Source organism: Lissotriton helveticus, chromosome 10 (assembly GCF_964261635.1).
Source record: "Lissotriton helveticus chromosome 10, aLisHel1.1, whole genome shotgun sequence".
Lineage (NCBI taxonomy): Eukaryota > Metazoa > Chordata > Amphibia > Caudata > Salamandridae > Lissotriton > Lissotriton helveticus.
The window spans coordinates 417,126,160-417,139,049 of NC_136071.1; the positions used below are offsets into that span (position 1 = coordinate 417,126,160).

The window sequence follows — 12,890 nt, forward strand, 5'->3', positions numbered from 1 at the left end:
AACAAGAGGTTTGGAAATAGGGCTTACAACCGGTACACCAGAGAAACCGACCGACACATTATTATGGCCAACCAGAGCCGCCCTATGGACCATATTTTGAGAAACAAAACATTTTGTTACACCTTTATCCACGAAAAATTCCTTAGTTGAACCTTGCAGTTCTGCTGTTACATAAGGACAACGCTGGTCTACAGGTATCGGAATTTGTCCCTCTCCCTGCCCCTGGCTGTCCTAACTATAAGACATCCCTGTAATTTCTTCCATGTCATCGTCATCATGATAATACTGTCCATCTCGAGGGTCTCAAAATAATTATTATCAGAACCACCCTGTGAGTCTGCAGCACTCTGTGCCCTATCAGCCCCACCAGCTCCACAACCCCGACTATGAGAACCTCGTCCTCTAGGGGCTTCTACCTTCTGCAAAAGCACAAGACACTTGCTAAGCCAATTTCCCTCCTCTTTACAATACGCACACTGATTCAGACCGAAGGGCTTAGTTGTTGGCTGCCTACTAGTGCATGGAAGCTGTCGGGCAGGACCACCAAGTCCTCCCCAATTGCCTCTAAATGCCTGCTGTAACAACACCTTTGTCCTTAAATCCTTATGCATCTTCTCTGTCCTCTCCTTTTCCTCATTATCCCTAAGCTCATAATACTGCGCCATATTCAAAATAACAGAGGGGGGAGAGGTGGACCAAGTACTTTCAGAAGCCTGCAACGAGTCGCAATATCGGGAAGCAAATTAGAGACAAATCTATTAACAAGCAACCGAACACCTCCCTAAATAGATAAATCCTACCCACTGTAGTCCAAAAATGTATCTTCAAATCAGGTGAAGAAATCAGACACACTCTCACTTTTCTTCTGCCGACAGGCCGACAATTTATCCTAATCCACCCTTCTTGGCGAAATAATAGAATGCATTATGTGTGGGCCAGAGTAGGGAAAAGGCTGAACATTCCATATTATGCTGCTATAGCGCCAATTTAAGACTCCCCTGGATCTCCTGAATGGACTAAAGACTTACTATCTATAGCTTTGCAGAGCGCGAACATCAGATTATGGGGCCAGTTGCTGCCTGAAGGGAATCTTTTGAGTTGGGAAGACATTTCCGTTCTTACAGATAAAAACTTACCTAAATTCAAGTATTTACAAATTAAAAGCTGGGACCAGGCTGTTACAGAGGATAAAGGTCTCAAATCTATTTTGGATGAACTCCTAATAAAGAAAACAAGAATCCTTAAAACATTGGTGCTCTATTGGGCAATACTCGAGGGAGAAGATGGAGAGTTCAGCCTCCCGGAACAACTTTGGAGGGACCAAATTTTGGAAGTCGACTTGCAGAATCTAGCAAGTATCCTATGATCTATTACATCTTACGGTCTCACCTGCCAATTTAAAGCGGAATCACTTGTTTTCTCTTCATAGGGTATACTGGTCCCCGGCTAGGCTTGCCAAATTTTCCAAGGGGCCTATTCCTTGTTGTCCAAAGTGCAATCTGGAAAAAGCAGATGATCTCCATATGTTTATGACCTGTCCTGCACTTATACAATTTTGGTTTGAAATACAAGAAGGTATGAAAGCCCTTTTCGGGTATGAAATACAGGTTAGTACACAACAAGTTTTTTTTGGAATTCCCTCCAATTATGAGGGAGCATCTCAAGACAGTAATAAGTTATTTCTTTATTTCATTATCCTAGCACGTAGGGAAATATGTAAATTGTGGGTGAGCACTATTGTACCAACATATTCAGATTGGATTAGGGCAATCAGGCATACTCTTAGTTTGGATAAAATGGTATGGAAGAGAAGGAAGAATTTTTGGACTCCGTGTATTAAATGGCTCGATGGACTATGAATCAACTTTGTCCAATGATTATGCCTTTTTGCGGAATGAACCACCCTAAGATCAGTCCAAGGGTCTGGTATAATGGGAGACTGAGCTGACTGTTGACATGGTGGTACCGTGAGACTTATACTGGGTGTCTGCAAAAAGAGCTTCCATAAAGATTCTCTGTATAATCAATACCGAAAATATCTTTACTGGCGTATGAGGACATAAAAAAAAAAAGAAATAATAGAATGCATGTATGTAATAATGCGGCCTGACAAAGCAAGTATCTCTGCCCGAGGTTTATCACCTGGCTTTCTTTCCTGATCCTATGCCCTAATTTGATCCCAAGTACCACCTAACTCTGGAAAATGATCTTGAGTATGAACCTGCCTCCAAATATCGACCGGAACAAGAAGACCAAAGAACATTTCAATATCAGCGAGAGTCATCACAGTGGAAGAAGCAGCTTCAGTCTGTTCTTAATAGGAAACAGTGGAATTTTTTCTGGGGTCAGGAAAATGAGTTTTAAGGTATAAAACCTCACTTCTTTTCCACTGAGTATAAACCCATTGTTCTTGAAACCGGGCTGCCACTGCCGCTCGAGTAACATTACCTCGCCCATCCGTTAACTCTGGTATCTCTGGGTAATATATAGGATTAACCTCTCTCATTGGAAACTGGGACACCGACCTGGGACTTTTCTCATGCAGTCTTCCCCTATACGCTATTATTGTCATAACATTAGCAAAGACTTGTTCCGGCCCCAATTCACTGATATACACTCAATCTCTAATGTCATATGAAATTTGAGGCTCCTCCGCTCCAAAATATTGTTGCTTAAGACCAATCAAAGTTGCTGACATGTTTAAGGGCATGTTGCTGTATTCAAGGCTCAACATCCCCATAGTAACCCAGACATCCTCAATACTATAAATAGGATTATGGGCCCACTGCGCAGCCTGATTGGCTATTATCTGTTTCTCTTCATCTCCCACTTCAGACCTCACTAACGGTTCCATGCATTCCTTACACTTCGTCCAATCCCTATCCTCAAATCCAGGCACCGGCGTCCCACTACTTACTAATGTCAGAGGATAAAAAACCACAGTGGGAGAGGCAACAGTAGTAACAGGCACTATCATCTCTGGGGGTTGTGTCACGGGGTAAAGAGTTGGCAAAAGGGACGCTGAGACAATAGGTGTAGCAGGAGTACCAACAGTCACAGTTGCCATAAATGGCAAAGAAACAGAAGACAGAGGAGGAGGAGAAGCCGAAGCCACAGCCGTTGACATAATACCGGTAGACACAGGGACAGATACAGTAGACGCCATTGTAACGTGCGGCTGTGAGAGGGCTGGAACAGTAGGATATATTCTCTGCGGGGCATATGGAGGCAGGGGTCGGGCATCCAATAATTCTTCCACAAAAGTATCATCTTCCGCCTGAGCCACATATGATTTGTCAATATGTAATCAAAACCTTGTATCTTTATATTCAATACCCTTCTCCTGCTTTTCCCTGTCATATGCTACAGCCTTCCGAGTCAGCATCTGCATTTTTCCTTTCTGGGCCTCTTCCTCTGCTTTCATTAGTCTCTGCTTAGCTGCTCTTTGCCACATTTTGAGGAAATGAAGCATAGACTGCCTACTTCTTTTCTTAAACGACTGTTCTTGTAACTACTCAATCTTTTGTTCTTCGAAAGGGCCCGACAACGGGCACTACAATTCGGCAATGTCCCTAGTATATTTGTAAAGGAAAATTGACACGACGCACAGCAAATGTAGTACAGCTGTGTATTTGTGGTTCTGGGTGCAAACACAGTATCGTCGCGTATCCCACGGCGTACACTATAAACAAATGGGTAGTGGGATCAGTGGATCACTGTCCCATCCTGTGTTGCACACCTTAATTCCTCTTCCAGAAAAAGAGGTTCCAAACTTGTTTTCAACGTTTCAATTATGCTTTTATTCAGCAAAAGTTTCTTGATTTGCGTTTTTACACAAAATTGTTCATCATTTTTTAGACATTTGTGCGGTTTCTCTTTATATGTTTAAACATATCAACACTGTCCTTTTAAAGCCATCCAATGCATTTCGAGGCTTACCGCCTCTTCGTCAGGGAAAAGGATAGTGTGGCTCTGTCGTTAGGACTCGCGTATTCTGTTAGTTCGTGCTTCGGTCTCTAAGCTGGTATCGCGCTTCCGCCATCTTGCGAACCGGGGTCCCCGGTTCGCAAGATGGCGGAAGCGCGATACCAGCTTAGAGACCGAAGCACGAACTAACAGAATACGCGAGTCCTAACGACAGAGCCACACTATCCTTTTCCCTGACGAAGAGGCGGTAAGCCTCGAAATGCATTGGATGGCTTTAAAAGGACAGTGTTGATATGTTTAAACATATAAAGAGAAACCGCACAAATGTCTAAAAAATGATGAACAATTTTGTGTAAAAACGCAAATCAAGAAACTTTTGCTGAATAAAAGCATAATTGAAACGTTGAAAACAAGTTTGGAACCTCTTTTTCTGGAAGAGGAATTAAGGTGTGCAACACAGGATGGGACAGTGATCCACTGATCCCACTACCCATTTGTTCCTAGTATATTTGTGCCATAATGTACTAAATATAATACGGCCAAGACCATGCTTCACATACATATCAAAATTCGGAGTGCCTGCTGACTTTCCACCAATCGAGCATCAGTAGAGCAACAACGACAGCACAAAGCAGAAAATTTACCGAAATAGGCATTTTCAAATAAGAACAAATTCACTATTCTATGCTTAGCAAAATAATTGCAATTGCTTTTGTACGAAATACGGTCCTTAGGCCATACCAAATACAAACCAAAATGGTACCAAATCTACAAAGAACCAAAGCAAACTCACCTGATATATGCAGATCAAAACAAATCTATTCTCCACTGCTGCCTCTTCAGACCAAACAGTCATATCCAATAGTTTCGCAGTTCAGGAATCCTGTCGGAATGATGACTGGGTGAGGCACCGACCGGCCAGACAGAAGGGGCAGCTGCGAGTAGCAGAAACTCTTTGTGCAGGGATCCCTGATCTGTCTATCCGACCCGACGATGGCCTCAACCTCCCCACCGTCCACAGAAGCGGAAGGGCCACTCACTCAAAGGAGTCGTTCAGCACCAACTGAAGGAAGTGGCCCAATCTGGGTCACTCGGGTCACTCACAACCACCTCTCTGTCTTCTACCAAATTAAGTCTCGGTCAGACAGTAGAAAATACAAACCAATAACAGTTCATTCAAAGTTCGCTCAGAGCGGAGCCCTCTGCCCAGTCGCTAAGAGTGTTGCAGAGAGAGTCTGACTTCAGCAAGTATAGCGATACATTATGTACATTTCAGAATCAATGAAAACACGCCCACCATGGAATTTTTCAGAGAAACGCAGCTGGACAATAAATTACAAAGGACTACGTTTCCGTTCTGAAGCTGGGCACACATTATCTTTCAGTCAAGGCCATTCCACCTGTGCCCGCCACTAGACAAGTGGGAGAAGGCTTACATCCAAAGGAAAGGTATGCGCTAATAAGAACAGGGCATTCATTAGTGTGGCAGAACTCATCTCTGAAGAAACATAACCTAGAGAAGGCCGTTTCTCTGAAATGGCAGAGAATTAGTTTCGATAATGATACAAAATGGCGCCCGTACACAAAATGGCGCCACAAATACTAAATTACGTAAAACAATGCAAAAGCATACATTTTATCCTAACAAAGACATATACAGCCAGAACCGGCTAAGAGCCATCATGTACTCTTCCTCAGATGGATAAAGCTCATCATCCTGTCAAGGACTTCAGATCTAACTTGAGGAATTGGTACCAGAAGGCCACTTGAGAATAGTGGCAATAAAGCACCTACTATGTCAAACATCACAAGCACAGTTGAATAACAGATCTTAAATTCATAGTGCTCTGAGCAAAATTTAGTTCCCAATACAGGAGAATGTCCTAAACAACATACAGTGCAGGTATCAGTGTAGCATTAAACCCAGACTACAACGGCCAGTTTTATCTCAGCCATCAATCTGTTAAATAGTTTTCAGAGTCCTGTCAAATGATATCAGTTTAAGAACATTGGAATTTAAGTGTGGCAGTAAATACAGCGTTTAGGTTGTTACTCCTTCACTGGAAGGTGGTTACCATTGGCAAAGGCGGTCTTTACTTGGCATTTATTGACTTAAAGACCGCCTTTGACCTGGTTCCCCGAGACCGCCTGTGGACTATATTGGAGGAGATGGGGTTTCCCCCACCAATCTTAAACCTCTTGGCACGCATGCACGATGGTACCTATGCCCGTATTAGATGGGGCTCCCAAGGGCAAAAAACCGATAGGATTCCTGTGAACCGAGGGGTACGCCAGGGGTGCGTGTTAGCCCCAACACTTTTTTCTTTGTTTGTGAATGGTGTGGTCTCTTTTCTGCTTGAAATAGACGCAGATGCTCCGGTCTGGCTGGACAGCTCACTATCTTTTAATGCCCAGGCCACTAAACTTTCAGCCACTTGTTTTGGCATCATGAGGGTGCTACATAAAATATTTCCCCTCCTTCCCATGGAAGCAAAACAGGTAGCTATTCAAGGTCTTATTCAATCACGCCTTGATTTTAATAATGTACTCTACCTTGGCGCCCCAGAATACACCCTACGAAGGCTGCAGATTGTACAGAATTGCGTAGCGCGCCTACTGCTCAAAATTCCCCGCAGACACTCAGTGAGGGCCAGACTGATCAGCCTTCACTGGCTTCCGATCCGGCACAGAGTTTTGTTCAAAACACTATGCATAGCTCCTCAAGCCTTCTGGGACTTCGGACCCAGCATCACACGCGATCTGGTCACCCATTACACCCCTAACCGAAGTCTTCGTTCCAGCCAGACCTTCCTGGCAGTGGTACCAAGAATAAAAAGATTCAGATCTGGCGGAAGGACGTTCACATACAACGCATCTAAGACCTGGAACACCCTGCCACTCCACCTTAGAGCGAACCCTAACCTCACGGAGTTCCGCAAGCAATTAAAGACCTTTCTGTTCGCATCCTCTTACTAACTGTCTGCCCCCCCTTCTTGTCCCCGGTAAACTCTGGCTATCCTAGCGCTTTGACGCCTCCGGGCAACAATTCGCGCTTTATAAATTCACAAGTTTACAGTTTACAGTTCTTGGCGGGCGATAAAGTGCCCACCTTACTTTTCGCAGACGACACATTGTTGGTCTCGAAAACCCCCGTGGGCCTGCAAAAGTTGCTAAACCACTTCTGTTTGCTTTGTGAACTTAGGGGCCTTGCCTTTAACACTTCGAAAACTAAGCTCCTCTATTTCAATCCTAGTAAGTCCTCCAGGTTCACCCTATTTCTTGATGGAGAACCTTTGGAGCATGTAAAAGAATTTGACTACCTGGGAATTAGAATTTCACAAAACTTGAAGTGGCAGCCCCATATTGATAAAATGCTCCTGAATCACAAAAGGGTTTCTGGTGCTTTGGGGCGAGAACATCGTATGTTCACCTCTAAGCCTGTTGCCCCTGCCTTGGATATATATGCTGCAAAAGCTGTGGGCAGTGCCCTCTATGGTGCAGAGCTGTGGGGTTTCGATTCCATTAGCGGTCTTACCACTTCCGAGAATAAGTTCCTTAGAGAGCTGGTATCCCTCCCAATGGGCACCCCCATAAAACCATTACTGAGTGATCTGGGTCGCCGTTCCATCTGGGACCTAGCCAGGCTACGACCTCTTTTATATTGGGCTAGGCTATGGCGAACCCAGAGCTCTCTAAGTATCTAGATGGTTTGAAAGAGGTCATGAATCTTATTGGCTCCCATAAAATCAGTTGGATCCGTAATATTAAGAAGCTTTTGAACGACATTGGCTTACCAATCGATTGGGAGCTTGGAGTTCCCTTATCTAAGCCTGAAATTAAGCGAGTTTACTGGAACTGGGTGGACGAGCAAGATCTAAGGGACCTAAACCAAGGAAGGCTGACCGAAGAGTTTAAACAGCACAAACCCAAGCCTCGTTTGGAGCCTTACTTGGATTTTATCCAAAAACCAAGGGATAAATCACTATTCATTCAGTTCAGGCTGGGACACCTACCCTTACACGATTACACCTGTAAGTGGAAGCCCCCGTACCAAACTCCATCTGACTGCCCAATCTGTGAAGGCGTCACTGAAAGCATCGCTCACGTCTTCTTTGCATGCCCAGCCTATGTAAAACCGAGAAAGAAATGTCTAAAACCCGTGTGTTTATTGCTCGGAACCAGGAATCATTCCGTAGCACTTAGAATACTCAAAACTGACACTAGTACAAGCTTAGTGTGTGGGGTGCCAAATTTCTGAGCTGGGTTTGGATAATTAGAGCAAAAGCTATGAGATGATTCAGTTTTAATTAACTTTTTAATATTCACAAAGCTGCTAATGTTTAATATGCCTCTTAAGTTATTTATTGTAACATGAATGTTTTTACTGTAACCAATTTTGTAAAATGTAAGATCTATGAATTATGGTTTATCTTTTAAATTTTGTATGTGCTTTTATGATATCTTGTATATCGAAATAAAGCTTTGATGAGTAAATACAGCACCATCGCAACTCATAAAGTGAATTTGGAATATGTGCAGCAAAACTGTGATTTAGTTTACTTTAACATGTCTACCAGACCATATGAAACCAATAGCTTAGTGTACCTTAACATGTCTACCAGACTATATGAAACCAATAGCATACCATGTATAAGCAGTGTATTTAGATTGTGGAAACAGGCACCTGATTATTCCTGGATACTATGAAACAAAATCCTCAAAAACTATTGCGTATAGAAGTTTTAACTACTCTACAGAAATGTAATTTATACAGTAACAATTACTTTCTGTATGTACATATTTGTCAACCTAATTATTTCACCATGAGATTCCAAAGTGAACCATTCATTTCTATAATTGTTACCAATGTATAGTGCTCACATGTATGCCATTGGTTACTACATTTGAACCAACTCCTCCGAATTATTCATATGAGATACCCAGACCAGCCAAGTACCCAAAAGCATAAAAACACTTCATATGATTTTCACATACTTTCCTTTCTGTAGATCTGTGAGCTGCAAGGCAACCTTGTAGACATCTTTTTATGTTGATTGTGATCCTACAAGTTGCCCAAGAATATCTGTAGTATTCTTCAATAAATTATATCTGATAAACATTTTATGTGGACATGCAGAGACCCCATGATTCCCTTCTGACCTATTCTCGCCGCCTTGCTTCTCACATTCTTCCCCTTTCACCCTCTTCCTCTGACCATATATTTATCATTAGGCCCAACTTGAGAAAACGCGGCAGTCTATGAATCTGTAGGAATGAGATGGAAACCAAGTGCCTTGGTCCCCTACCTCAGTACTCATTCATTTCAAATCACTTACCTAATAACTCACTTCTGGTTTTATGAATTGTCAGTGGCAGGTAGAAGAGGGACTAGGCTTTAGAGTGAATGTAGGAGAAGGGAGAGGACAGGGCACTCCAATCACACTCTCTCCCTTCAGGTACAGGCCTTGTCATCTTTATTAATTCATTTCCTGCAATGTTTCTGCAAAAGTAATTTTAATATGCATGATATTTCTATAGACATATATTGTTTGCAAAAGTGTTATTTGTTACTGTGTTCACATGCTCAGATAGAGTTTAAGAATAACAAATTGTTTTATGTGTACGTGATTTCCTTTAAAACTGGTAGTATTCATTACTTTTGGGGTGGCCAGTTTGCCAGGGATTTCGGTAATCATTGGGATGACTCACTAAAATATTCAGGACTCAGATGTGACTAGGTTTCTCCTGACACAGCTTGCCTGTCACTTGCAAGACATTTTGTGTTAGCCTAAAAGGAGTTTGGCCCATTGCTTACTTTGGCTTCATTGTCTCTTTTCTCTGCTGGCTCCTGTTTGGTTAGCGTGTGCTGGTTTTACTTCCTCCTCCTTTTCTTGTCCCTTCTGTGGAGTATGAACGAAGTACTCATTGCTTTTTTTATTAGTGTCCTTTCAATACTCACGCTGGGATTAATGCACTTTTTTTTTCTTCTTCCCCCATCGTCGTTGGTGATGCTTGTTCCCAAGTCCTCCCTACCCCATTATTGCTTGCCCATTTTTTATTTTTGCTTGGCGCCCAACCGTGTCATTGCTTGCCCGTCTTAACTTGCTCCATCATTGTTGCTTTCTCCTAACCCTTGTGTCATTGCTTGCCCATTGTTTTTGGTTTCCATGTGCCCCCACTCCGTCCTGCGTCTTTGCATGCCCCTCATTACTTGCGTGTTGTTGTTTGCACCATTCTTGTTGCTTTCCCCATCCTCCCCTCCCCCACTGTTTCATGTTCCGTGCACCCACCACCCTCGACCATGTTGTTGCTTGCCCCGGGCCACCCGAACCCTAAAAAAAAAATTGAGAAAGCCAATAGATCTTGCATAGGCAAGACCTGTTGGCTTATTAAGTGCTTGTTTTTCATTGCAGCCATGTTGCAAAATATGACAGTGTGATTTGCCAATCTCATAAGAATTCCCAAACTGCACCTAGCTCCTCTCAAAGTATCCTTACCTTAATCTGGCATGCTGGCCACTGCCACAAGAATATTGCTAAGGATATGACCCCACTCTATGCCGCTCAGTAGAAGATCTTATATGGGTACCTATTTACTGTAGTTCTTGCAATAAAATAGATACTATATGCTAAAAATGTTTGATCCTAGAGAATGTTATTAACCCTGTATTTCTATTCACCTCATCTGTTTTATACATTTTATTAAATATTACTTAAGATTATAGCTATATGTTGTTACTATGTTTTAATGTTTAGGGTATGTATAAGACTGCTTTTATATAAAGAGTAATGGCATCCTTTGTGTCATGTCAGTGCTAAAAAGAAGCTAATGAATAATTCATTAATAGATATGCACGAAAGTGGCACTCATAAAATCCTTACTTCTGGTTAGTGACAGCCCTCTACTCCCTCCCTGTGCCATATATCCCTTTATGTACTCTATCCTCTTCCTGCTGTCAAGCAGTGCCTTGTAACTCAACATCACGTTGTCCCATATCCACTTGTCTTCTTCTCCTCCAAAGCTATCCCTTAACTCTTCCTCCACTCCCAATCTAACCTCCCTCTCTGTCATTTAATTTAAATGTAAATGTGAAATATTTCATCAGCTTCTGTAAGTTCCTTACACTGTACAGTAATCACCCTCCTCATATCCTTTACCCCAAACATTTTCTGCAGACTCATTGCCTCTTGACACATTACGTCCTACCCTCAGGAATCTAGCCCTGCACTAACACACCCACTCTACCACTCCACCACTAGTACTCCACTAACGCTGCCCCTTCCAGTGCTGGCATTGAAGTAAAGTTTAAAAATATCTGCTACATAATGATTCTCTAAACATAATACCACAGTAAATTTTTGTATAGGAAAACCACAACTTCAAACTTCAAACCCAAGTCTTCACCTCAAAGCTGCTGCTTTTCAAGACGTCATTTCAAGAATGTATTTGAGATGGGACTTTATTCTGGATGGTCAACCCAGAAGAGCTGGCCAGTTGCACCAGAAGACGTCAATTTGATAATGCTTTATTTATTTCTATTTCTTATGTGTTTGCAGGAATCTGGCAGCACTGAAGAGTCCCAGAGGAACGCAGAACTGGAGGAGAACAGGGATAAAACAGCAAAAGATGAATTATAATCACTTGCTTTCATCATTTGTTGTGTTTCTGAGAAAAAGATGTTAAGATGAATTTCAATTATTCTTATCAAACGATCAACTTACCACAAAACGTGAACCTTTATACCACATACTAAATGTTTTTTCCACACTAATTACTTAATAGCAAATTGTACATTCAATCAATATCAGTTTATTTTCTTATTTGTTGCTGACTCCAAGAATCTGGCTGGATTTGACTATTTGATGGGTCAGCAAGCCCAACCGCCTTTCAATGTTGAGTACATTGTATTGGTCAAAAATGATCTTCTTTTTGATGTCAGTTGTAGAAATATGTGAAGTTACAAAAAAAGCATGGTTCCAAACGCTGTTCAGCTTTTTAAATACCTCGCCAGCTTCTCTATTGTTGAAGCTGATGAAGAAAACAAAATACAATTATTGAAAAAAACAACCATGTCAATCCCTCCCTTGTTATTTGACAGACTGTGTACACCCAACCCTTGTCATTTAATGCCATACACTTTGTAACACATCTGTGTTTGTGTTTTAGAGGACATTATTAAGATTATACACTGCATACAAATCTATCTACATGCAAGAAATAGTTTCTGAAAAATGGTATGGTGGAACCCACCTACTCCAGATTAGTAAATTTGCTACAGTACAGAAAAGATTATCTGAAACTATTATGTTGCATACATGGCTGACTCCATGACTCAAAGGGCACGTGTCATGATACGATTGTCTGGACATTTGTTAAGCTTCCAGGACTGTCCTAAAACAACCCCTCATAAAAAGGAAATAGTATTGATAATATGAAAGCTTTGAGTCACCAGAGCAAATTTATGGTGCATCAGAAGGTGTTAGAATTCTTCTTGAAAAGATGCACTTATTATAACAGTAAATCACTGCATTATTAGTGCACATAAAGTATAGGTTGTCTCTTATTTTCTTCAATATCTCTATTAATCTATCTATTCATCGTTGAGTTGTAATGAGTCAAAAAAATGTAATCTCCCCCAAAAAGTATGTGGTGAAAAATAATTATTGAACAAAATAAACTTTCCTTTTGCTTTTTTATGTCTTCATTAGTGTTATTCTTATGAAATGCTTAAAACTATTGAAAGTGTATGTATAAACGTAATACAATTTGACAACTTGATGCTGTCAGAGTTACACAGGTAAATATATACATCATAAAAGTAAGCACTGGAATTCTAATTGTGCAATGTAGCATAATCTTACAAGACAAAAGAGGAACACTGAACAAGAATTGGCAATGCCAATATGTCTGACCCATAACTTAGGGGCATATTTATGAGCCCCTTGTGTTGCCAGAGCATATTT

The 12,890-nt window shown here is 41.6% G+C and overlaps 1 protein-coding gene across 4 annotated transcripts in view; it reads left to right on the forward strand.

The window, feature by feature from the left end:
• PDIA2 (protein disulfide isomerase family A member 2) overlaps positions 1-12,619 on the forward strand; it is a 1,068,054-nt gene extending 1,055,435 nt beyond the window's left edge. For all 4 annotated transcript variants that reach the window (XM_078662895.1, XM_078662896.1, XM_078662898.1 and 1 more), the window contains one exon: positions 11,484-12,619. In XM_078662895.1, the coding sequence (XP_078519021.1) occupies positions 11,484-11,564 (81 nt within the window). In that variant the 3' untranslated portion in view covers positions 11,565-12,619. The remainder of the gene's footprint in view (positions 1-11,483) is intronic.
• The last annotated feature ends 271 nt before the right edge of the window (positions 12,620-12,890 follow it).